General features: G+C 67.1%; 1 protein-coding gene across 2 annotated transcripts; it reads left to right on the top strand.

Moving 5' to 3' along the window:
- The first annotated feature begins 1,604 nt into the window (after positions 1–1,604).
- Positions 1,605–24,159, top strand: SDC1 (syndecan 1). 2 transcript variants are annotated; one of them, XM_071211887.1, is made up of 5 exons: positions 1,605–1,865; positions 21,109–21,190; positions 21,909–22,351; positions 22,723–22,906; positions 22,999–24,159. In XM_071211887.1, the coding sequence occupies exons 1-5, from the start codon at positions 1,620–1,622 to the stop codon at positions 23,166–23,168; spliced, it is 1,125 nt and encodes a 374-aa protein (XP_071067988.1). In that variant the 5' UTR covers positions 1,605–1,619; the 3' UTR covers positions 23,169–24,159. The 2 variants fall into 2 exon arrangements, with proteins under 2 accessions (XP_071067988.1, XP_058143643.1); XM_058287660.1 differs by lacking the exon at positions 1,605–1,865 and adding an exon at positions 2,793–3,199.
- The last annotated feature ends 1,003 nt before the right edge of the window (positions 24,160–25,162 follow it).

Raw genomic sequence — 25,162 nt, 5'->3', positions numbered from 1 at the left:
CTTTTTGCTCCCTAAGTTTCGATAGCTACGTCAACTAGCCCAGAGGAAGCCTGTGCCAACTTCTACCTCTAAGTCACAGCTGGTGGCCCGGTCGAGGGCCCCCGGCTGCTGACCTCCTCCCTCTCTGCTCTCTGCCCCCGCTGCCACCCCAGCGCCAATGGCGTGCATTTCTCCAGAGGGACAGCCTGTGCGTCCAGGCGGAAGAACGGGAGAGACGAGGGAAGGAGGCGCTGGTGTTGCCCCCAAGAACTTTCCTTCCCTATGAGAAAAGGAGGTCGTGGCTGGCGGGGTTGAAGGTCAGCACGCCTAGTATCCAGGGGTAGGAACTCCAGCTGGGTGGGTGCCAGCTGGGGAGCCAGGCACGAGCCCCCCGACTGCGGAAGGTGCCGAGAGCTGGCACGGGGTCGCGGGCCGCGCCCTCGGCGGGTCTGGCCCGGAATGCTGAGGTCGTGGGAGGTCCCGGCACTAGGGGCTCTCAGCAAGCCCCTGGGGGAAGGGGCGCCGCTGCAGCACCTGGCAGGCGGAGCAGCAAGTGGGGGGAGGTGGGGGGGTTGGGGGGGGCCCAGCAGGCCCAAGGCAAGCCCCCGCCCTGCGCCGCCGCCTCTGCTCACCCTGGGGCCCTGCCGTGGGCCTCTGCGCTGCCCAGGCGAAGACTCGTCACTCAGTTTGGAAGAAACAATAAACTGGCGATTTTTAAAATACGAGATTCCTCCGTCCAGCCCTGCCTGGCTCCAGCTGTCGCTGTTTTGAGCAGTAAAGGGAAGCAAAACGCCAAACTTCAGCCCTGGGCGGAAGGAGTGAAGAGCTAAGGAGAGCCCGGCCTCCGGTGGCCGCCTGGGGGCCTTCTCCAGAAGGGCTTTTATTTTTTCAAATGTTACATTAAAAAAATGAGGTCCCCATATGCCCCCCACCCCCCTCACCCCACTCCTCCCAAATCAGCAACCTCTTTCATCATCGTGGCACATTCACTGCATTTGGTGAATACATCTTGGAGCACTGTGCACCCCATGGACAGTGGTTTACATTGTAGTTTACACTCTCCCCCAGTCCACCCAGTGGGCCATGGCAGGACACACAATGTCCAGCATCTGTCCCTGCAGCACCACCCAGGACAACTCCAAGTCCTGGAAATGCCCCTGTGGGCAGCTGCGGGCCTCCGGGAGGGTCGACGCGGATGGCCAGGTGAGCTCTCCGGACGGGGGCTGCCCCACGGTTAAAGGAGAGGAGGGGAGTCGGCACGAAGCCGTTGGGCCCTCGCTCTCTCCGCTCAGGCACGGGGGACGCGCGGTGCAAGCAAAAACACCACGGAGACGAGGTCTAGGCACAAGTCTGATTTATTGTAGAAGGGGACATGGTTTTATAGGGTCTAGGGATACATAAAGGGACTTGATTGGTGCCGGCGGGTGCTGTTGCTTGCGTAGACGGTTACTGGACAGTAGGCGGTTACTGGACAGTAGGCGGTTACTGGACAGTAGGCGGCTAAAGGGTTAGGAGCAAGGGAGGGGAAGGGGAGAGTGTGGGCTGTCTAGATAACGGCTAGGCGGAAGACGGAGAAGGAGAGAAGGAGGGGCAGCGCCGGCTGCCAATACTGGGCGGGAAGGAGACGCGGACATGCCCCCATGTCATATCTCTTCTTCCCTCTCCCTACCCTCAGCAGCTGCCGTGCCCACTTTCTCATCAATGCCTTTTTTTCCCCAATCCACCAGGGTGGCCGAGCGCTCCCAGAGGGCCAGCCCTCCACTTCCGTGGTGCTAGGCTCTGCTGGGATCCCCGAAACCAAGGCACTCAGGGACCCCTCCTCAGGCGCAAGACCCCTGAGGACAGGCTGTCACCCCCACGGCCTAGGAAAGCTGCGACGCAAACAGGTATCAGGAGCGAAAGCAGGTCCGCTGGTTTGGCGGGGCGCCCACCACCTTGTAGCGCCCTGACCCAAAGGTGGGCTGGGAGCGCAGGAGCGTGGGTGGAAGAACACCCACAGGCCACTGCCCACCGTGCTGTCGGGGCGCTGGACCCTTCCACAGAGGCGCGCTGGAGACTTCCCGAAGGGGCCAGGAGCGGCCAGGCCTCCGCAGTGCGCAGCTCCGGCGGCCCGCGGCGGCCCTCGCCCTCTGCCCGGGGGCAGGGGCCACCGGGGCGGCCCAGGTGCGAAGGCCACTTGGCACCACCTCCCGGGCCCCAGCGTGCGGGCCGGGCTGCCCGGTTCTTTCCCTTTTCCCTCCCGCCGTTTGCCCTGCACCCGGGGGTCTTCGCGGGCTTCCTGGAGCCCCCGAGCTCCACGCCTCGGGGGGCTCACCAACCAAGGCGCAAGGGGCCACTGTGGCTTTGGGGACTCGCCTGGCCCAGAAGCTCGCCTGGGAACAAAGCAGATACTTATTTTCCCTTCAGCTCAGAGGCTGAAGCGAGAGGGCACTGTCCTCCACGGAAAGACGCCGAGAACTTTCCTCCAGGCCCCTCCCGAGCGCGCCCCGCGCGTTACGGGCGCCCCGAGCGGCCGCCACTCGGAGCTCCCGGGAGGAGGCGCGCAGGCGGGCGGCTGGGTGGGAGGGCGCAGGGCTGGGCCCGCAGGCGCTGGCCTCGGCCCCGCAGCGCCCCGCAGCCTCCCCACCCCGCCGGCTCGGGGCGGCCTTCGCACCTGGCGCCCCCGCGTCCACGCCCAGAGGGCGCTGCAGGCCCGCGCGTGGCCCGAGGACCGGCCGCCGCCCCCCACCCCCGGCCTCGCGCGGCTCCGCTTGGGTGCCCCGCGCCCGGCCGGCGGAAGCGGGGGCGCCCCGGGCCCAGCACCTAGGGGGGCGGCGGCGAGACACCCCGGCTCCCCGGGCAGGCGCGGCCCGGCCCCGCGCTGGGCGGGAAGGGGGCGGGCCGGGCCGGGGGCGGGGCCGGGGCGGGCCCCGGAGACCTGGCCGGGGGCGGGTGCGGGGCCAGGTCTTGCCCGGGCGGGTGCGTTTATTATAAGGCGGAGCTGGCCGGGAGAGGTGCGGGCAGCGGCGGCGCCGAGTGGAGAGGACACCCCGGAGCGAGCAGGAGCCCGGCGGCCCACCCCGCGGCCCTCGTCCCGGGCCGGCCAGGAGCCGAGGAGCCCCGAGCGCGCAGCCCCGACCCGCGCAGCCCCGCGCCCGCCGCCGGCCCGGGCAGCATGAGGCGCGCGGCGCTCTGGCTGTGGCTCTGCGCCCTGGCGCTGCGCCCGCCGCCGGCCCTCGCGGTGAGTGCGGCCCCGGGAGCGGCGGGGAGGCGGGCGACACGTGTTGCGGGGCACAGCGGGGCCCTCTCTGAGGCCCGGGGGAACCGTGAGCGCCGAGACCCGGGGGCCCCTCCCCGCGTCCCTCCGCCCGTCGGGGGGCGCCGGCGGGGGTCCAGGGCGCACCGCGCGCCCTGCTGGCCAGCGGCCCCCCAGGCTCGGCGGCGGCCCCCGCTTCCCTCCGCGACGCATTCCAAGCCCATCCGCGGGCTGGCTGCGCGCTGGCCACGCCACCCAGGGGAGGGCTGCGGGGGGAGCCCTGGGGCTTCCCGGTGGCGGCCCACCGCGGGGGGGACCCTGGAAGTTGGCTTCAGAACTGTCGCGACCCGGAGGAACCCAACTTCGGGGCTGCGGGAGCCGCGCTCTGCCCGCTGGGGCGCCTCCCCGGGCCCGGCTGCCACGCGCGTGGCCCCCGCAGGGCGCTTCCCCGCGCGAGCGGAGGTCCCCTCCCCCGGCTTTGTGCCGCCGCCGCGCGGAGGGAAAGCGGGTCCCTCGGCCCGCCCTGGAGGAGCAGAGGAGAGGGACAGCCGGGCCCGCGGCCGGGGCCTCCGGGAGGGACAACGGCATTCACCTGGGGCCAGGGGCCGGGGCCCGCCGAAGAGGGGCCGGAGCCCGAGGCTCCCGCAAGCCCCTCGCCCGCCCGGCCCGCCTTCCCCCACGGGCCGCTTTGTTCTCGGCCCTCGCAGCCCCGTCCTGGGAAGCGGCCCCGGCCCTGCGGCGGGCGGGGACCTGGGCGGCCGCCAGGTGTCAGCGCGGGCCGCCCGGCGCCCCCGGGTCCTCCCCGCGGCCCGGGGCGGCCTCCCCGGGGATGGAGGGGGGCGGTGCGGGCCGAGGGGCCCGGCCCCTTCCGGAAGCGGCGGGCTCCCGCCAGCACATCTGGACGGCGCGACTTCCCTCGCTCGGGCCGAGGGAGGCACGTGGGCCGGGAGTGGCGCGGGCCCGGGCCGGGCACCCTGGCGCCGGCTCCCAGCACCCCTGGCCGTCCGGAAGGCCTGCGCTCGAGGGGCCCGGCCGAGCTGCGGCTGGACTCCCCTGGAGGGGGAGCTCTGGTTTTGGGGGCTGATCTGAAAAGTGCCTCCCTGCTTCCGGGGGGCCTCTTGAAATCCAGGGTCCCCCAGGCCTCTTACGTTGCAGATGTTGGGGGAGGGGGTTTCTGGGGAAGCTCTGGGAGGAAATTCTCCAGTGCCCCCCTGGCTCTCAGGCCCCAGAAAGTGGTGCCCCTTCCCCTTGTCCCGTCAGGGCTGCTGTGCCTCGACGCAGGAGCTGCGGCCTCACCCCGGGGTCCCCTCTCCCCAGGCCCGAGCTGAAGCCTCAGTAGGGGGCTGCGGAGGGACCCCCTCCACCTGTGTTGAGCCGCCTCCGGTGAGGGCTGCCCATCCCCCGAGGAACCAGCCGGATTTGGGCTTCTCCGAACGGGTTTCCTGGGAGCCAGGTAGGGGCAGGTGTGGGCTGGGCCGACTTTCTCACCTGGAGACACTGGCGGTTCCCAGGCCTACCAGGGAGGTGGGCAGGTAGGCGTCTGGGGGCTAGGCTGTTGAGTCAGACCCTGGCTGGGAGCTTAGGCTTCCCTTCCTCCTTCCGAAAGTTTGTGCTGCTTTCTCTTACCCAGCCCTGCCCAGTCCCTCTTAACACCGGGTGTCCATGTTTGGTTAAAAACGGGGGCAATAAGCTTTCCCCCCACTTTTTTCATTAACAAGGAGTCCTTGGCCGTGTCATTTAACCAGTTGGTGCTCATTCACGTATCTTTCTGAACACTGGGGAAGCACTGAGTTTGTTTTTAGGATAAAATGAGGTGAATGTACCTGGACATTTTTTTTTTTAGAGCAGTGCTTCCAGCATGCCCAGCTGCCTTGTGTCTGTTACTGCAGTTTTTGAAGTTGAAATAAAGTTTACTTGAAAAGAGGACAGTGGGGGCCTAAAGTGCTTCCCCAGAAAGTTGGCCGGATGTGGGAGAGGAGGCGCTGGCAGATACCTGACTGCCCCGGAGGGCCCGCGTGGGCCCCAGTGGGAAGTGGGTCAGAGAAGCCCTGGGGCCCGTGGGGAAGGCGTGGCTCTGGGCACTGTCTCTGAACGGGCCGGGCGGGAAGGCTGCTGGGACTGGCGGCTGCTCCCACACCCCAGGGGCCACGCGGGGTTGCCTAAAAGGGCTTCTGGGTGTGGGCGGGGGGCGTTTTCCTGTGGCCTCTCGTTTTGACCACGTAAGAAAACTTTGCTTGTTCTTGGACAGTTACAGGCTGTTTTCTCCTTTCTTTTTTTCTCTCCCTCTCTCTTTCTTGAAAGGCATAAAATAAAACCCCTCTTTGCCTTAATTACAGGGGCCAGTAGAGACATTTCCCGGCGGCCTGGCAGCGCGGGTGGGGGGCGCCGGCGGCCTGGCCTGGCTCGAGGCCTCCTGGGGTTGATGTCACTCCTGGCTTGGGCTGATGGGAGGCGGGGCCGCTTTCCGTCTCTACCTGCGGCTCTCGGTGCCCATTAACGCAGACTGGCCGGAGAGTGGGAAGGGCGAGGGGGCCCCTGGAAGGATGACTGAGGAGCCCGAGGCAGGCGGTGTGTTCTCGATGCTTTCCAGCTGCAGTTTGGGCTCCTCTGGAAGTGCGTTGTCCTTGGTATCCGGGTGTTGCCGGCGAGCTAAGGAGCCGGTTACCTGAGACGTGTGTTCCCTTTGGCAGGCTCTTCCTGCAGCCCTCGTGCCCTTCCTTCACCCATAGGAGAACACGGGGCACACTTTGATTTCCGCCGGATGCCCCGCTTGCTCTTGCTCTGGGGTGAAGGCCCTGCCCCGCTGCTGGGCGCCCCCTCCCCCCACGTTACCGCATTTTGCGTTCTGGTCTGCTCGTTGCCGTCTTCCATCCCTGCCTGGTGACAGCCCGAGGGACGACTGTGTCCCTGGGCATGGCAGGTGGCCGCCCTGCCCAGCCCTGGCCTGCTGCTTTTCTCTTCTCCAGCAGGGCCTAAGGAACCAGTCGGATTTACTAGACTCGTTTCTAAAACCAGAGGTGGAGGCTCCTGCGAGGAAATTTCCCGGGGTGTCGGGTGTGTGGGGGGTCTTGGGTGTGGCCAGCTGTGATGCTGCCCCCCCCAGGCCTCGGCGGGGCCTGGCGGCTGGCAAGGGGAACCCGTCGGGGCCCCCCCGGCTGCGCCCACGGTCACACTTCACTAGGTTTGTGTTGCAGGTGACTTGCCGGAGCCTGCGCCCCGCTAGCAGTGAGCCTGGACTCTCTAAACCCCGACGGGCTTTCAATCCCAACAGGCAGGGCCTTCTCTTTGCCACCAATTTGCCCTCTTTGGGCTCCGCTCCTTCTCCTGTGTTGTCGGCTCCCACGCCATCTGACGGGCCGGAAGCAGCGGTGACTTCCGTAGAGGCCCGGGCCGAGCCACTGCGTCATCTCAGCTGAGTCACTCGCCACCCGAATCTCGATGTCATCCTCTGTGACGCCGACGTCGGGATACCTGTTCTCCCTGTCCTCGTTCTGTCGTCCCGAGGCATTTCACAACGGCTGTGGGAAAGCGCTAGAGGAAAGCCAGCTGTGGACCGAGGCAGGGCGGCCTGTTGTTGAGTGGTCGGTGCTTTCCCTGCATTACTTCATGGCCTGCACCCCAAACCTTGGCGATGCAGATCGCTGTATCCCCCATTCTGGGGGTGTGGATGCCGAGGCCTGTTGCACCAGCCCCTCCGGGGGTGGGACGGGGGGGAGCAGGTTGTGGATGAATCGATGGCTGCCAGGTGTCCCCCGAGGCCCGGCTGAGCCTGCAAGGCCGGTGCACCCTGGGGAGAGGCGGGTGGGCGTGGGGTGGGTGGGGGGCAGAGGCCGAGCTGGCCGGGCACTGCCTTCAGGCACACCCTGACTGTGCTGGCCTCAGCCGATGGCTGGGGATAGGTGAGAGCCCCTCACCTGGAGCCTCGGTCAGGAAACGGCCGTGGGTCTCAGGGGGCCGAGTGGGCAACAGGGGGACGGGGGCTGGTGCGCCTGCAAGACCCACACGTCCCGGGCCTGTGCGAAGTGGCCTGGGCGGGGGCATGTGGGCGGCCCCCAGCGTGCCCGTCTTTCGTCTTGGGCCCTGGGGAGAATTCTGCTCTTTCTTCAGCCTGGGTGGTGGGCACCATGGCACAGGTGCGGTGCCCGAACGCGGCGCCGAGCTCCCCGTCCTGGTCGCCTGCGGTGCCCGGTCCCGCTGGAGGAGCCCCACGTGCAGAACCGCCCCTGGGGTCATTGGAGCCCCAGAACCCTGGAGGTCCAGCCAGAGGGTGCCCGTTTGCAGAGCCAGCTCTTTCCTGACTGCCTTCTCTCTCTCTCCCTTTTTTTTTTCTCTTTTTTCAAATGTTACGTTCAAAAAATATGAGGTCCCCATATACCCCTGCCCCCCTCACCCCACTCCTCCCACATCCACAACCGCTTCCATCATCGTGGCACATTCACTGCACCTGGTGAATACATTTTGGAGCACTAGCGGTCTACTTTGTAGTCTACACTCTCCCCCAGTCCATCCAGTGGGCCACGGCAGGACACACAATGTCCAGCATCTGTCCCTGCAGCACCACCCAGGACAACTCCAAGTCCTGAAAATGCCCTACATCCCATCTCTTCTTCCCTCTCCCTGCCCTCAGCAGCTGCCGTGGCCACTTTCTCCACGTCAATGCTACATTTTCTTCCATTACTAATCACAACAGCTCCACAGTAGAATAGCAGTAAGTCCCCTCTAGTCCATCCTCTGTTCCTCCAATCTGTGGACCCTCTCTTAACACCCTATTTTGGAGTCTTCCGTTGATTGTCCCCTCGAGGGCCAGCGTAAATCTGTCTAGAGAGGAGGAGTGGGATTAAGGAAGTCTGTGGAGAGAGGGCCCTTGGGCACTAGGACCCCGTGCCCTGGACCCTCCCTCGCAGCCGCTCCGGCAGGGACTGGGCCCTGGGTGGCACTGTGCCTCCTGGAGCCTCCCTTGGTGTGAGCGCCATGGCAGGGGCGAGGGAGAGCAGACCCGTGCTTCGGCAGGTGGGCTTGGGGCGGCTCGGCTCCTGGAAGCCCTTTCTACCACTTCCCCTGCAGGGCGCCCTTGTGGACGTCCCAGCTCCTGCCTGCCCTCGGGAAGCTTCCGTGCGGGCTGGGAGAAAGCCCGGTGCTGGAAGGGGCCGGAGCAGTGGCAGCCCCGAGGAGGCCTGGCTGGGGGGTGGTCTGAGTGTGCTCCGGCCAGTGGCTGCGCTGCCTCTCACGCCGCGTGGTCTGGGCAGCTGGGGGCTCTGCCCGGGCCCTGACGTGCGTGGTGGTAAGCTCCCAGGGCACGTGAGCACGGGTGGTGTGAAATCTTGGGCTTGGGACCGTGGGCTCCAGTGAGGACAAGGGGCTCAGGGTGAGAGGGGCTGGGAGCTGGACCTGCGGACACTCTGGTACCTGCTGTTGCTTTATGAACGTGGGGGCTCCCCGGCGCGTCCCCTCCTGCCTCTGGCCAGAGGGCCTCGAGGGGCCCTCTCCCCAGTGTGTGACTTCAGGGGGCCCCCCTCTCGCCCTCAGCCCTGGGGAAGGCTCCCCTTCCCAGCGACTCATGGGAGAGCCTGAAGAGTCAACGCGCAACGGCGCGGGCCTGCGGCGCACCTGCCCCGTGTCTGGGCCTTGGGCTTCCCCTCTGGACTCCTGTCCTTCCGAGTCCACCGTCCTCGTTCTGGGGAGAGCCGGTCACCACCTGGCGGCCACGCCCTGCTGGGAGACCAGGAAGCTCCCTGCCTGCCTCCCCGTTGCTGGGCTTTCCCCTTGCTAACGGCCATCCTGGCGCTGCAGTGTCCTTGGCCCTGAATGTCTGCAGAGCTGCTCCTGCAGAGGCGGGCGGCCAGGCCACCTGCCCCTCCTGGTCCCGGGTTGGCCCCCAGGGTTTCAGCGCCCCACCGGGCTCGAGGGGCCTTCCTTCGGCACTTGCGTGGCTGTGGGCCCTTGGGGACGTGCAAAGGGCCCGGGGTCTTTGACCCCTCTGGGGGCGCAGGAGGCAGAACGTGCAGCCCGAGCACCTGCACCCGCCGAGGTGGAGGGCAGGCAGGCTGCCTGGAGGAGGTGGGCGTGGGCTCCTTGCGGGAACCAGAGGTGGGTGGAGGCCCCTGGGCCAGGGCAGACCAGGCACAACAAGCACCCCTGCCACCTGCCCCGAGGCCCGCTCCTCCGGGGGGGGGCAGGTTGTGGCAGAGGGACAGGTGCATGTGCTGATTGCGCCGCTCACAGCTGAGTCAGGTGCAGGCTCATGGACCCGCCCACCGGGTGCCACGGGGCACGGACTCGGCTTCCAGCCCTGGCCTGCCCTCTTTACTTCCGAGGGGGCCGCCCTTGGCCCCAGTGAGCCCGTCTGTGAAGTGGGGGGCTGGGGACAGGCAGCGCTCAGCGACTCTTGGCCGTGCTTTGGGGCGTGCGTGACCTCTCGTTGCAGTGCGCCCTGTGCCCACCTGCCGGGGCGGGGAGGGGGGGCGGGCAGGGGAGCAAGAGGCCTGCCTGGGGCACCGGGCGAGGAGGAGCCCTAACTGCCTGATGGGGTCTCAGGTCTGGGGCTCTGCGGTGTGCTTAGCCCTGCCGGGGGGTCCAGGCGGGAGAGGGTGGCAGGTGCCGGAGCCAGAGAGGCCAGAGGTGCAGGGGCCCCGGTGCAGCCACTTCCGGGGCTCCCTAGCCTGAGAAGGGGTTTTGTCCCCGAGCCCCGCAGTCCAGCAGCGTGAAATGAAGAGCTCAGGCTGCAGGTCAGGCCCCTTCTGGACACCAGAGTGTCACGTCAAAGCTCGGGGTGTGTCGGGGCAGCGCCCAGCGGGAGGCCGTGGCAGGCTGTGGGCGGTGGGCGCCCCTCATCTCCAAAGGTTTTCTGAGAACCCGCCCTCCTCAGGCCTCCCAGGGGTGTTGTGGCGGTGTGGCCTCGTGCACCCCGTAAAACGTGTTCTTCATCTTAAACCGTTCCCGTGGGGGTGCACCCCCGTAAGTGGGACCTTCTGGTGAGCTTGCCTCGGTGAAGGTGCGTCCCAGGCCGGATGGGGCTTCATCGTGTTCCTGGGGAAGTGGATGTGGCTCAAGTGCTTGAGCTCCCGCCTACCACGTGGGAGGTCCGTGGTTCGGTACCACGTGGAAGACAGCCAGCTGGTGTGACAGGCAGGCACGGCGAGCCGACGCAACAAGGTGATGCAACCAGAGATACGAGGGAGACATAATGAGAGACACAGCAAAGCGGGGAGTGGAGGTGGCCCCAGCGATCAAGCGCCTCCCTTCTAAGGAAACAAGGAAGGTGAACATACACATCAAGTGCAAATAATGAGGGGGTGGGGAGAAATAAAATAGATCTTTAAAAAAAAATCCTGTTATTGGAGTCCTCATAGTGAAGTCCGCAGACAGAGGCCACGAGGAGGCTGGAAGTCAGTGGAACTCGGGAGAGAAAGGAGCCGCCGCCGCCGTGCGCATTGTCACGTGACGAAAAAGCCACAGAAGCCCACGGAGCGGAGCGGCTGACCTTCCGGGCTCTGCAGCCGTGAGCCCGCGAATTGCTGTTGTGAGGCCGACCCATCATGTGCGAGTTGTTCTAGCAGCCTGGAAACTCACACCAAGTGCGAATCAGTGTCCCCACTCGTGGCCACCTGGCACGTCCGGTGGCCACGTGCTCCTGTGGGTGGCTCCGTCCCCTCGCGGGCTGAGGTGGCAGCTTCGGGGGCTTGGACAGCTGGGGATCCCCTGGCCCCGAGGCTATGGTCTCTTGCTGGGGTGGCAGGTGGGAGGGCGGGCCGAGGCGCCCCCGTCCCCCAGCACCTAGCACGGCGGGGTCCCGGGGGGCTCAGGGAGCCCTCGAGGCCCTGGCCCCCCCGGTCGACCCTTCTGCACCTGCCCCCCGGGGGGACACAGGGGACGCGCTCCCAGAGCCTCCAGGCGTCCTGCTACTTCGGAACCATCGGGGCCCTGAGGTGTTGTCACCAGGGAGTGCCCGGGCGGGCCTGGCGGTCAGGTCTGGGCTCGCCGGGCCCCCGGCGGTGGGCGCTTTGGGAACCTGGACTCTGTCATCGAGGCTGATGTCACTAGTGCTGCCCTCGGAGGAAGCGGGTGCGGCGCCGCTGTCGGCGCTGACCGCAGCCCTGCTGGGATGGGGGCGCAAGGAGGCCCTGGGAGGACGACAAGGGCTGGGCAGGCCAGGCGGGCGGGCGCCACTTGGCGGGGGGTCCTCACACTCCACCCCCGGCCTCCCCTCTGCTCCCCGCAGGCCCCTGAAGGGGGCCGGGGCCAGTGGACGGGCGGAAGTGGCCGGCTCCCTGGGGGCCAGGCCTGGGTGTCGGAAAGCGCAGGGGAAGGGGCCAGCCCGCGCAGCGCTGAGGGGTGCCGGGCCCTGGGATCGGTGGGGAGGGCAGATAACCCCCACCCTGCCCCCGCCTTGCCCCCTGCCCAGCCCCCGCCTCGCCCCCTCACCCCCTGCCTCGCTCACCCCTGGTCCCCGCCCCGCCCTCCCCACCCTGGCCCCCACCTCACTGCCCGCCCAGCCCCTCCACCTCCTGTGTGCAGGATCACTCTCCGGGACCCCCACCTGGGGGCTGGGCCTCCTCTCTCCCCACTCACAGCAGCAGCGCAGCCTCAAGGCCTGGGGTCTGCAGCCTTCGGAGGGTCCCGAGGCCTCGGGGTGGTAGGGGAGGGGGTGGGCAGGGGTCACGTGGGGCCAGGACTGGCCAGCTTGTCCCAGCACAGCCTGGAGCAGAACGGAGACCCGGCTGTCCAGGCTTTGTCACATCCTCCTGGGTGACCCCAGGCAGGGTCTTCGCCCACCGCTCAGCCTCAGTTTCCTCATCTGTAACGTGGCGTCTTCCGTACCTGCCTCCGAGGACTCAGGACTCTGAAAGGGCGTGTGCAGTACGGACGGGATGCGGTGGGCAGGCCCTTCCTCGCCTGGAGGAGCAAGTCTGGGGGAGTTTTGGGGCTGCATGCCGGTGGGGGGTCCCTCGGGGGCGCCTGGTGGCCGTGGTGGGGAGGGGTGTGGAGTGACCCGGCCCCTGTGCGGTCGTTCTGTGTGCCGGGCTGCTGGCCTCACCCCGGCGTCCCGACCCACCAGGGTCAGTGAACACGGCTGTGCCCCTAGAAAGTGGAGCTCCGCCCGACCCGGCTCGCCGGGGGTGGCTCAGGCCACCAAGTGGGGCCCAGGGTGTGACGGGCAGCGGCTGAGGGGTGCCCTGGGGGTGCTGATCGCCGTGATGGCTTTTCTTCCGCCCTTCCCTGGGTGCTAAGAGCTTGCCTAGGGGAGCCTGCCTGGCCTCAGACCCCTTCCAGTGGGTGTGTGTCCTTGGGCAGGTGGTCGATCCCCTTTGCCTCAGTTTCCTCATCTGGAAGGTGGACTTGGTACTAGAATCTAAGGATGTTGTGAAAATTTATACATTCCGGCGAAGTGTCTGGGGCATAGTGTTCAGGAAATGTTAGCTGTGATTACTATTTCTCCCCCAAGGCCAGTTTCGCTTGATGAGACCCCCCAGGCCTTAGACTCGCCCCTACCCTGCCCTCCCCCGCCCCCCCCAGGCCTTAGACTTGCCCCCACCCTGCCCTCCACCGCCCCCCCAGGCATTAGACTCTCCCCCACCCTGCCCTCCACCGCCCCCCCAGGCATTAGACGTGCCCCAGCCCTCCCACTGTCCCTGACGTTGGGAAGGTGCGGTGGCTGCGTCCCTTTCCTGGCTCCCTCTAGCTCTAGCCCCGTTCTCTGCCCCCCTTGTGGCTGCCTCAGCACCCCCTGCCCGCAGTGCTGCTGGGCCTCGGAGCCTGCGGGTCTCCAGCGGCGCCGAAGGACCCCGGGGCCGTTCGGGCCTGCTACGTGCTCGGCCGCTTTGTCCCCTTTGGGCGGGGCCCCACCGGCGGCCCTGGAGCAAGCCCGGCCTCTTCAGGCCCAGCCGTCTGGGAAACGCCCGTCCGATGCCACCCAAGCCTGACAGTGCCAGCGCCACCCTGCCAGGGGCCCCCGGGACCTCCTCAGGGACTCGCCGCCCTTCCTGTGTGTGCACTTTCAGGGGCCTCCGTGCAGCCTGTGTCTGAATTGTGCTTTGTCTCGGAGGCAGGTTTCCAGGCTAGCCCGCTGGTCTGGGCGTGAGAGAAGCCGTGTGCGCCTCTGACTCAAAGGAGGACAAAGGAAATTGGGTCTTTCTCACCTGGGCGTGGGGTTGGCTGGTGCCCATATTCTGACAGGGTAAAAAGATCGCTCTTGGCATGTTCCAGTCTCCCTTTTGTAATCCTTTCCCATCATCCATAGCTCCTTACCCAGCGCCCATTTCAGCCCCTGATCCCCATACATAGCTGATTTATACTCTAGTGTGAAGGACTGTCAACGCTTTGTCTCCTCAGAAGCGTTTTTATTTTAAAGGGCATACTGTCCACTAACTGGCAGGACATCAATAGGAGAGCTTTTGGTGATAAAGTGACACATTCCCTCCTTGCCTCTTAAACCTGGACACCTGGCCGGCTGCGGGCATCACAGCTGCAGTTCCCGCTCCGTGAACCTTGAGGACGCTTTAGCCAGAGCAGGAGGCAGGTGCACGTAGAAGTCCACTCTCAGAGTGTCAGACCCAAGCCCGGTGGAGGCGGGAACGAAGCAGCTGGAGAGCAGTTCTAGAAGCCCTCGTGGGAGCCAACAGGGCTGGGCTGCCCGGTATCTGCCCATCGGGACGTCCTGCGCTGAGGGCTCGGACGGCCAGGGCCGGGGGAGGGCCGGCGCTGGGGGCTGCGAGCAGGGGTGGCAGGTGGCCTGGCCGTCTGAGCTGGCTTGACTCGGGCCGTCGCCCTCCTCGAAGCCGAGCGGGAACGAGCTGGGTGCACCCCGGCCTGGTCCCGGGTGGCCGCTCCCCTGGGAGCACTGGGGTGCGGCACAGCGCCCCTCCAGCCGCCAAGCAAGAGGAGAGTGGAAGCCACGGGCTGCTGGAACTCGGGGCCCCTGGCACCTCTGGGCCACAGAGGGCAGGGCCCTTTCCAGCGTTGGAGCCGAGGCAGGGTAGAGGCAGGTGCTGCTGGCGCATGGTCCTGTCGCTGTCGCCCGGCCACACAGACTCCCCTTCCTGGCTCGCAGGGGCGGCGGTGCAGAGGCTCGCGGTTCGGTGCCCAAGTGAGAGCTTGCCCGCCTCGCCCGGCCCTGTCCTGGCAGGTGCGGAGGCAGCGGAACTGGTCTCCCAGCCGAGCCGGCTCCACGCCCAGCCCTCCCCGAGCCTGTGCCGAGGCTCGCCCTGGCACGCGGGCACTGCCGCAGCGGGCGCCAGCTCCCCGAGGCGTGGGCGGGGGGTGCTGGTGGTAACACTGACCTGGCTCGGGCACCAGGCCTGCAGCGGGGTGCCGGGATCTCCCCTCCCTCTACCAGTGGCCCCAGCCGTCCCACAGGGGCCCCCTGCACGCCCCGGCCAGCCAGGGACCCCGAGCTGGCGCGCGGGGCCGTGGAAAGGGCCTGGGCTGGGAGGCGCAGCTCTGCCGTCACCTTGGCTTGCCCATCTGTAAAACCCGAGTGGATGTGGGGAAAGCTCCCTGTAGAGGGGCTCGGAAGCCGAGCTCCAGGGGCAGGGGTGGGCACCACTGAGGCCAGGTGTGTGCCCGGGGGTCCCCGAAAGGCTGCCCGTCCCAGTGGAGGTGGGGGCGGAGGCTGAAGCAAGGCTCCCCTCGGCCTGCCCGGCCCCTCCTGCCCGCCGTACCTGCAGGTCCCGGCTTGACTCGCCCCGGCCGAGCCCGGGAGCCGCTGTGCCAGTGGGGCCCGAAACACCGGTGCCGCCTTGTGGCATCCGGGGGGCGGGGGTGGGCCCCCGGCGGAAGCAGGCGGGCGCCGGGGCCCTCCGTGACGAAACCTGGCACCCTGGCGGGCTGTGGCCTCCCCGGTGCCCTGTTGGGGCGCGGGCCTTAGGAGAGGAAGTGAGTTGTCCGGGCACCTCCGTGGTGCCCAGGTCTACCTGGGGCCTGGGCTCAGCCCTGCGCCTCCCGCCACCCCCGACGGGGACTCCCCAACCTGGCCTCCCTGGTAAGGAAACAGGACCCCAGCGTAGCCCGCATGAGCCAGGAGGGGTCTTAGGGACCCTTCAGCCGAGCCCCTTGCTTGGCCCGGGTGGAGGCAGAGCTGCCCGGCCACACGGGGGGCGGGCGGGGGCTGGGCCCTGACCCTGGGACTCAGCCCTCTGAGCAGTGGGGGGTGCTTTCCACCCCAGAGAACCCCGGATCTGTCCTTCCCTGAGACCCCTGCCCCCGGTTGCCGTGGTTTCCGCCTGACTTCTCGGGTCTGCGCTCGGGCCACTTTGGCCAGAGCTCAGGGGGAGGGGAGAGCAGTCGCCAGCCCAGGCGTGTCGTGGGGCTCCCCCACTCGCCTGGGGGTCTGCAGACTGCGTCCTCTCGCAGGGAGGAGCCTGCTCCGGCCTCGCTCTCCTGTTCGCTCCTTCCGGGGGCTCGGCCAGGGGGCGCTGCCTCGGGCCGCCCCATAGGAAGGGGTCCAGCTGGGAAGACGCTTTCCTGGGAAACTGAGGGCCGCCCCCGTCCAGCCCCACGCAGGAAGGAGGCTTTGCGTGGGGGGCCTGCCTGTTGCGCTGCTGGAAATCGGGGGGTGTCTTCCTCCTCCACGGGGAGTGAAGAGCGGTCGCACTGTGCCCTCCCGGGTCGGCTGATACGTGGCTTGCGGCTGCCCCGGCCTCACCTTGGAGTCCTGGCCCCCGGCGGGCGCTGGCGCGGGGTCCCGAGCCGCCCTAGACTCCGGGTTCTCTGCGCATGGCCCGCGGCCCCCGGCGTGGCCTGGCGAGCTTGTCACTCGCGCCTTCGCTTGGACCCACAGGGTCAGCTCGGCGGGTGGGGCCGGGAGACGTCTTGGTGACCGTGTCCAGGTGACTTGTGGACCTCCAGGCACGGGAGCCCTGGCTGGGGCTCAGGTCACGGTGTGGGGGTCCCCCGTGGCCGGGGGCTTAGCCCAGAGGCCTGGGTCCCAGGAGTCATCCGTAAATGGGGGCTGGGAGGCCGGAGAGCTGACCGAGAGCGGGATGCCAGGAAGACAGAAAAAACAAGCAGGGCCATCAAGGGCCCCGGCCACTTGCCCTCGTGGCGCCGGGTCTTGGTGGGATGCGTGGGAAGAAGTGTGTTCGTGTGTTGTGCCGGGCTTTGGCATGGGGAGGGGGCCCCCGACCTTGGCTCCCCCCCTCTGGGCCCCTCCTCCAAGGCCGGCTGAGGCTGCTTGGGACAGGCCGCCCGCAGCCGCCCCCGATAAGGCTCCGTGGCCTTGAGGCCTGTGGCTGTGTTGTGACTGGGGGGCTGGTTGGTTGCGTGCCGTGGCTGCCCCCCAAGCCGGCTGCTTCCTTTCTCGGTTCAGTCCCAGCAGGTCTTCACTTCCCTCTCTGCCGACAGAGGCTCTGCCAGAGACCCGGGCCGAGCGGTGTGGGGGGCGCCCTCGAGGCCCCCCGCCCCCTCCCAGCAGCCATGGCGCCCCAGCCCCAGGCTCTCCTGCTTGGAGTGGGGTGCCTGGCTGTGGGCCAGCGGGGAGTTGGGCCAGGACGAGGACCCAGACCATTTCTTACCCTCTTTTCTCCCCAGAGCCCCTGGACGGGTGGCTCCCCCATTTTTAAAGTTGAGGACTCTTGAACTTCAGAATCCCATGGCTCCCCGACATGTGGTTGTACTTTCAGGATTTGTTGGTGGAAGAGACACAAGGCACTCTGAACTCAGCCATACCTTCAAGAGGCTGTGCTCCCGTCCATCGCCCAAGCAAAGCAGCACGGGAGGCCCGTGTGTGATTCTGGGTGGGGCTGGAAACCCCAGGTCCCCTGCCCGGTGGCTGCCAGGTGATGGGATGAGGGTGGGGGCAGGCGTTAGAAGCCCCTGGCCGGGAAATGAATGTGGCTCAAGCAGTTGAGCTCCCGTCTGCCATATAGGAGGTCCAGGGTTCGATGCCCAGGGCCTCCTGGTGAGGGCAAGCTGGCCCACGCAGCGAGCTGGCTCACGCGGAGTGCTGGCCCATGTGGAAATGCGGCCCCGCACAGGAGAGCTGCCCTGCGTGGGAATGCCACCCAGCGCGGGAAAGCTGCCCTGCACTGGAGTACTAGCTAATGCAGAGAACTGGTGCAGCAAGATGACACAAAAAGAGACACAGAGGAGAGAAAATAAGACGTAGCAGAACATGGAGGTGAGGTGGCGCAAGAGAGTAATCGCCTCTCTCACACTCCGGAAGGTCCCAGGATCGGTTCCCGGAGCTGTCTAATGAGAATTAAAGCTGACACAGAAGAACACATAGCAAATGGACACAGAGAGCAGACAATGGGCAGAACAGGGGCGGGGAGAAATTTAAAAAATAATTTAAAAAAAGAAGCCCTTTGCCCATTATCCTCCCTTGCAGCTCTCTGATGCCCACTGATATCCTGGCCGATGGCCCCATCAAGCCCTTCGGGAGACACCGCAGCACAAACCAGCCTCCCCTGGGCTATCGGCTGTCAGGTCGAGGGGCTCCGCTCCACGGAGGTCACCGGGGGATGGCCCTCTGGCCTCCAGGGCTGGCTGAGTGGGCTGGAAGCGGTCTTCTCCCACGGCCTCCATTCCTCCGTGGGAGTGGCCGGTGGAGGGTGACAAATGCGCTCAGCCTGGAGTCACGCTTTCCCTGCGTTGCCTCTGAAGCGTGGGCCGGCCACTGTGGTACCCCGTGGGTGGGGGCAGGAATTCTTTATTTGCTGTTTGATTTTTATTGTGGGAGCACAGATACAAGAGAACACTTCCCATTTTAGCTACTTCAAGCGCACAGTTCACAGCATGAGTCATGTTCACAATGTTGGGCCACCATCACCCATTGCTGAAACTGTCAGGAGTTCTTGATCAAATGCTCATCCTCTGACTCCTGTGGGCCTTAAAATAGAAGGGCTCAGGGAAGTGGATGAGGCTCAGGCGATTGAGCTCCTGCCTACCACATGGGAGGTCCCAGGTTCGGTTCCTGGTGCCTCCTAAAGAAGAAGAGCAAGACAGCAAGCTGATTCATAGGCAGGCACGGCAAGATGATTCAACAAGAGACAAAAGGAGGAAAACATAATAAGAGACACAGCAAAGCAGGGAGCTCAAGCATTAGGCACCTCCCTCCCACATGGGAAGTCCCAAGTTTGGTTCCCAGTGCCTCCTAAAAGGAAGATGAGTACACAACGAACAGACACAGCAAGTGCAAACAACAAGGGCAGCAAGCGGGATGGTCCTTCAGGGCTGAGAGGGTGCTGGGTGAGGAAAGCATGAAGAGAGCAAGGCCGGCGCTGGAGTCTACAGATGCTTACGGGGTGGCCTGGGGCCTGTCGCCCATGCTGAGGCTCAGCTCCTGGGTCAGAGATGCTAATCCTTGCCTGGCTCCCTCGCATGGCAGGGACAGAAGTCAAGGGTGGTAGTGGGTGGCAAGTGCTTTCCGGCCATAGAGAAAGCCTCGCTCCTCCCTGGCCTGGCACCTCCGAGCCTCCCTTCCCGCGTGGCCCGCGTGGCCGTGAGACCAGCGTGGCTGAGACAGACGGGCTCGCCCTGCCCCTGCTCGTGTGCCTGCCCCACGCTCCCCCGGCCTGGCTGAGCCTCTGACTTGGGGCGTCTGTACCAGTGGCTTCCAGGGGCTGGTGGGGAGAAGCTGATTGTCCCTTGCTTTGAGCAAACCAAATGTGTAAAAGTCTAGACCGTACTTTCCACAGGGTTTTTGATTTGGGTGAAAAAAACAATTTTCCCGGGATGGGCCGAGGTCAAGGGGCCCTTCTGATGCAGGCCCTGCCCCGAGGAAGGGCCGGCCAGGGCCACGGCCTCAGAACGAGGACCCTGGAGGACGATGTCCCCACGCCTGGCCATCGTCTGCTGGCCTCTCGGCGACCCAAGTTCAGACTCGGCCGTTTGCTCATCTCTTCCCCGCGGGGCCCACGGCTCACGTGTTCATCGTCAGACATTGTCACGGAAGGCTAAGGTGGAGGGGTGCTGGGCGGTCACCCCAGCCTCTGCCCCCGGTGGGACAGGCGTCCGTGGAGGAAACGTTTCCTGGAGCTTGTCGTGTGAACCCGACCGCACGGGGCGGGGCCTGGTGGCCTCAGGGAGCACGTGGCTTTAGGGCTGGGCTAGACCCATTCCCGCTGGCCTCCCCGGTGTCAGCTGGTTTCGTGGCCGCAGTCACCTTCCCTGGCGTGGGGCCTGGACGCGGCGGCGCCCATCCTGCCTCGAGAAGCAGCTGATGCAGATCTGGCGGAGCCCCGTTCCCTGCCCCGTTGTACCCCGAGGGGGAAGGCTGGTCAGCCTGGAGCCCCCTTGGGGTGAGGGAGCTGGGCAGGGGTGCTGGGGGAGGAGCCACAGTGGGGCGGGGGCCCGGATGGCTCGGCCCCCCCCCCCCAGCCTGCTGCACTGCCCTGAGCAGGCAGGACAGGGCAGGGACAGAGGGGTCTCCTCCCTCAGAAGAGGCCGGGGGCAGCGGCCAAGCTCGGGGGGCAGTGCCACGTGGGGAGGGCATGGTGGCGTGCGGGGGACTGCTCGTTTTAGCTGCTCGTGGTGGCTCATGCATGCTCTTGGGGGGTGCGACTTTAGTTTTGTGCTGTTGGAGGAAACACGGTGTAACTTCTGGACTCACGGATTCCAGTGTCCGATGCTGCCCTCTGTCCAGGAGCTCTCCCGTGGAGCCTCTTCCTGGCCCAGCTCCACCCCAGGGCCACCTGGGAGCCAAAGGTTTTGCCTGCTTTCTGTCCCCCGCCCCGTTCCACCCCAAAAAGAGGCCCAGTGGGCCTGTGGCTGGTACCTGGCAGCCCCTCTGGGCCGAGGAGGCCGGTTCCCCTGGGGCCAGCCACAGGGGCTGCGGCTCACCTGACCAGCCTGGGCAGGCTCCCGATGGCCCTGCCACCTCCTTGTCCCCCTCTTCTCCTGACACGCTGTGCTCCCCCATCCCTCCCTCCAGGCAGGCCAGCTTTCTCCAGAAGAGCCTTAGCTCTCTTCCGAAGAACGGAGGCCGTCGTGGGCCCCCGCCCGAGCCAGGCTGGGGGGTTCTCGGCACGCGCAGCCTCCTTGGCTTTGTGGCAGGTGCGGGTGAAGGCCTTGGCGTCGTCCGTTGTACAGATGCGGAGCCCGCGGCCGCTCCGCCAGCCAGGGCCCCGGAAGCCCGGCTGCTGGATCCGGCTCTTGAGCTTCTGGACTCCTTTGTCCGGGTCCCTGACCCAGGGGTCCTCGTGGGATGAGCCGTGGGTGGTCCCCCCGACTGCTCCTTGTCCACCTGCCGTGCTGGAGCCAGTGGTGGGGGACGGCCCCGCCCCCCCCCCCCCCCCCCCCGGGTCCCCGCTCAGCCACGCGGCCTGCGGCCTGCCCCCCTCCCGGCCCGCGCAGGAAAAGGGCGGAACTGCGCTCTGGCACCTGCAGCCCCCGGCGCGGGCCAGGCGGGCGGCTGGCGGCGAACGGACGGTCCCAGGCTCCCCACCCCTCGACGGCCCCGCCTCGCGCACGACCCCTCGGGTCAGCCCCACTGGGCCCTGGGCTGGTGGGCGCCCCCTCCAGCCGCTCGGCCCGGGCCAGCCCTTGCCGTGGGTGAGGACGCAGCCTGGCGTGGGAAGGGCAGCTCTGCCTCCCCGGGGTCCCACCCTGGTGCCCAGCGCAGAGGCTGCCCTCTGGGTCGCGGTCACGAGCGACCCTTCCTGGGTGGCTCGTAAACGCCCCTCGGTGGGCAGGGACGGCGGTCTCCGGACCGAGGCCCCCTGGCCAAAGGCCCCCGATTCGCTCGTGGGGCAGCCGGTGTCCCCGACGGCCATTTCCTCTCTCCGCCCTTCTAGAAGGCCTTGGACTCACCCCCAGGTGGAGCTTCTGGGGGCGGCGCCCTGCGCCCTTGCGTGTCCCTGTCCCCGGCCCCCGTGGGAGCGCCAGGGGTGCGCTGGGGAAGAGGCGGCCGAGGTCGCCCCGCAGGCCTCCGCTCACTCCCCTTTCCTGTCCTTTTCCAGCAAGCTGTGGCCACACACGGGCCCCCCGAAGACCAGGATGGCTCAGGGGACGACGCTGACAACTTCTCGGGGTCGGGCGCAGGTGAGAGGAGACGACCGCGCTGGGCTGCGGGCCGGGATGTTCACCGAGAGCGCAGCCCCGGGGCAGGGGACCCCAGGTGGCTGCCGTGGGCCCAGGAGGCCCCGGGGCCGCCCGCCGCAGGCTGACTCCGTTCCTAGTCTCCTCTCCACGCGCTGGGCAACCCACGGGAGCTGGAGCCACTCCTCTGAGCCTCGGGTTTCTCATCTGTGAAATGGGCTGTTGCCCGGGCCTTGGGAGGTGCCGGGGACCCTGGGGGAGCCAGGGCTGGAGATGGTCCGTAAATGTTCCCTTATCTTCCCCCTGAGAGGGGCGCTGGGGTGCTCAGGCAGCACCCAAGCGGAGGCAGCTCCTGAGGGGATGTGGGCGCTGAGAAAGGGGCAGTGGCTGTCCAGTGAGTGCTGTGGACCTTTCTGGAAGAGGGCCAGTGGGGCGGGCCAGGGGACATGTCCCCAGGGGGAGGCCGTGTGCCTCCGGGTGCCCCACTCTTTCAGCTCCAGGACCCCGCTGTCCCGGCGCTCGCGGTGGCAAAGAGCAGCGTTTCTCGTCTTCTCCAAAGTCAAGCCGAGCCTGGGCCGGTGCCCCTCGGGCGCACGGAGGGAGGCGCGGCGGCCTCGCTGTGGGCCGGGGGCACCTCCCTGTGCCCTCGTGCCGCCCGGCTTGGCTGGCGTGGGGCCCTGGGCCTCGCCCGCCCAAAGCAGCTCCGCTTCTGCCCCCGCAGGTGCTTTGCACGACGTCACCGTGTCACATCAGACCCCCTCCACCTGGCAGGACGTGCAACCCCTGATGACCACGCCCCCGGCCCCGGAACCCACCGGCACTGACGCCATCACCGCCCCCACCTCCACCCCGACAGCTGTCCAGGGGCCCAGGGAGGAGGGCGTCGCCGTGGCCCACGCAGAGGCCGGGCCCGACCTCACTGCCCAGGAGGAGGCCACCCGCCCGCCCAGCGAACCCACACAGCACCCAGCCACCCACCGGGCCTCGGCGGCCAGAGCCGCCACGTCCCAGGCGCCCACCACCCCCGGTGCCCACGGGGACGCGCAGCCCGGCCACCCCGAGACCGCGGCCCCCGGCCTGGAGGCTGGGGGTCCCGCCACCGAGAGGGCTGCTGAGGACGGAGCCTCGGACCAGCTCCCGGCTGGAGAGGGCTCGGGGGAGGAGGTAGGGGCCGCCTGCCACCCTCTGCGTTTCCGGGGACACTGGGTGGCCCGTGGCGGGGGGGGACGCCCTGGCTTGGTAATAGAGTACGTCGCGCTCCCCAGCATGAGGTCGGGGTCCCTCGGTCCCCACCGGCCTCTCCTCGTTGACCTGTAACGTCGAGGTAGTGCCACACCTTCCAAGAAAGGACGCCCAGTTATTTTAATATAAAAACGCGTGCTTTCTGTCACTTGACACGCCAGCCCGGTGCGGCCCGGGACGTGGCAAGCAGGGGGAGGGGCGTGGGCCAGGAGGTCAGGCCGTGGCGGGGTGGCTGCGGTGGCTGCAAAGGACGAGAACTGCGCGCCCACCTGGTCCTGTCCCGCCTCCCACAGGACTTCACCTTCGACACGTCCGGGGAGAGCGTGGTCGTGGCCACCAGGGAGAGCGTGGTCGTGGCCCCCGGGGGGAGCGTGGTCGTGGCCCCCGTGGAGCCCAGCAACCGGAGCCAGCTGCCCGGGGAGCCGGTCACCCCGGAGGCCTCCCAGAGCCTGCTGGACAAGAAGGAAATCTTGGGTGGTGAGTGTTCTTCCGGGGCGGTGCGTGGGGAGGCGGGGACTCACCCGCCGGGGGGCCGCCGCGCTGAGCCGGCCTCTGTCCGCCTGCCCCAGGGGTCATCGCCGGCGGCCTCGGGGGGCTCATCTTCGCCGTGTGCCTGGTGGGCTTCATGCTCTACCGGATGAAGAAGAAGGACGAGGGGAGCTACTCCTTGGAGGAGCCGAAACAGGCCAACGGCGGCGCCTACCAGAAGCCCACCAAGCAGGAAGAGTTCTACGCCTGAGCGGGCGCCGCGCCCGCCCTCCAGGACCCCACTGGCCTCCTCCGAGAAGAACTGCCGGCCCCTGCCTCCCCGGCCCGCGCCCCCCTCTGCCCCCGGAGGCCCGGGGGGCGGGGGCGGTGCGCTGGGAGCGGGGGCTTCTCTGCTGGAAGACTTGGGGCGCGGGGGTTTCTCGTGGGTGACCTGGAACCCGGCATCTCGCCTTCCTGACTTGGTTTCTCTGAACTGGAGCAGCCCCCCCCTCCCCAGGCCCAGCTCTGGAGAGAGAGGGGACCCCCGCTGCTGGGGAGCTGGGTGGCCGCTGCGTGGGACAGCCCCGCGGGGGCAGGAGCTTCCGGCTGACACGTCCTGAGCACTTACCCGTGGGGGCCAGCGGGATTGGGGGCGCTGACCGCCGGGCGGCCGGGGAGGGCGTTCGGGGCGCTCGGAGCTCACTGGGTGTCGCGGGGAGGCCACGGTTAGTCGCCACCTGGTTTTGCACATGTTCCCTGTAGCTTCTCTGTTCCCGGCCCCGGTGGGCCCGGTGGCTTCTGAGGTGAGTTAGTTGACCCGGGGTCCCCGCCTTGCTTCCCTAATGTACGCTGTCGGGGCCAAGGGGACGTCTTTTTGTTTTTAAACCAGGAGCCCCAAATCCCGGGGCCCGCTGCGCAGCCCTGGGCTGTCCCTCCCGAGTGGCCCGGCCCCCGTGTGTGGACTCGCACCCCGTGGGGCCGGTGGGGAGCCCAGAGTCTCCCACACACCCTGCCGGGTTCCTCCTTGGAACCATCTCTGTGCGACGCGTCTCTCCTGGAGACTGACCAGGGGGTCCCGGGACCCCCCGAGGCCGAGCCCCTCGGCAAAGGGTCTTCGATTCGCTCCCGTGGCCCCGGGCTGGAGGTCAGGAATGTTTCCCAAAGAGCGATAGTCTTTTGCTTTTGGCAAAACTGTACTTAATCCAATGGGTTTTTCCCTGTACAGTAGATTTTCCAAATGTAATAAACTTTAACATGAAGTAGCCGTGTGGACGCTGCACCTTGCCTCTGCCTTCTGCTGGCTGTGTGGCCAGGACCGGCTGGACGGGGCCCGTGGACGGAGAGCGCTGGGATCCTCCCCTTTCCTGGGGCGGGGGGGGGGGGCTTCTGGGGCCAGCGTGACCCCGGTGTGTTTGTTTTGGGGTTTGCACTTTTGTTTTGGCTAAAAGTTCTCCAGAGGTCGGAAGGTTCAGCCAAGCCTGCAGAGGCCTGGCATGAGGCGATGCGCTGCCAGTCTCGGCGCAGCCCGCCGTGGAGGCGAGCGCAGCATAGCGCGACCTCTCCCGCGGGGGCGCCCCTACCCCCGACACCAGCCCCCGACTCCCAGGGCCGCTTGCTCCGGCATCCGATTCGACAGTCGCTCAGCTGCTCTGCTGGCCGCTCGTGAATCAGAGACTTTCTGACCAGAATGTGTGACTGGACACTTCTCAGGGACAGGGTGGGGCAAGGGGTCGTTGGGGGGCTCTGGCCAGCTGGCCTCGGGACGGCAGGTGGATCCACTGGTGTAATGGCGATGAATGGTGCCCGTCCTTTCTGGAACAGACGCTGTGCTGGAGGTGGTGTCCCTGGCCCGGCCGGGCCCTGCCCGTGACCGCTGCCCGGGGTGGGAGCCCGGCTCTGGGCTGCACGGGGTGAAGCACTGCCTGGCAATCACCATCTCGCTGGGACAGGACACCGTATGCCTCTGCGCCGCTCCCCCAGCCCGGGGCCAGCTTCTCCAGCTCACGGTCCAGGGGCTCTTTGCCCACCCCCAGGCCCCTCCCCTCCTAAATGGGCTCCCGCTAGGTCACTCGCTGCCTCAAGGACACCGGTGGCTCCCAAGGACGCGTCCAAAGTTGCTCTCCGTTCCGCCTGCTCGTTGGTGTGCGGCTCAGAAGTCGCTCGCAAACAGCCTCAAGTGCCAAAGGTCTGAAAACCTTGTCTGCAGGTTGGGGCAAAGCTCCACAAAAGCTCCACGGGGCTGCCGAGGCCCAGGCCAGGCTGGAA

The sequence above is a fragment of the Dasypus novemcinctus genome, chromosome 25 (genome assembly GCF_030445035.2).
Source record: "Dasypus novemcinctus isolate mDasNov1 chromosome 25, mDasNov1.1.hap2, whole genome shotgun sequence".
Taxonomy (NCBI): domain Eukaryota; kingdom Metazoa; phylum Chordata; class Mammalia; order Cingulata; family Dasypodidae; genus Dasypus; species Dasypus novemcinctus.
Note: the sequence above shows the minus strand (reverse complement) of the source record. Positions and strands in the feature narration are given on the sequence as shown.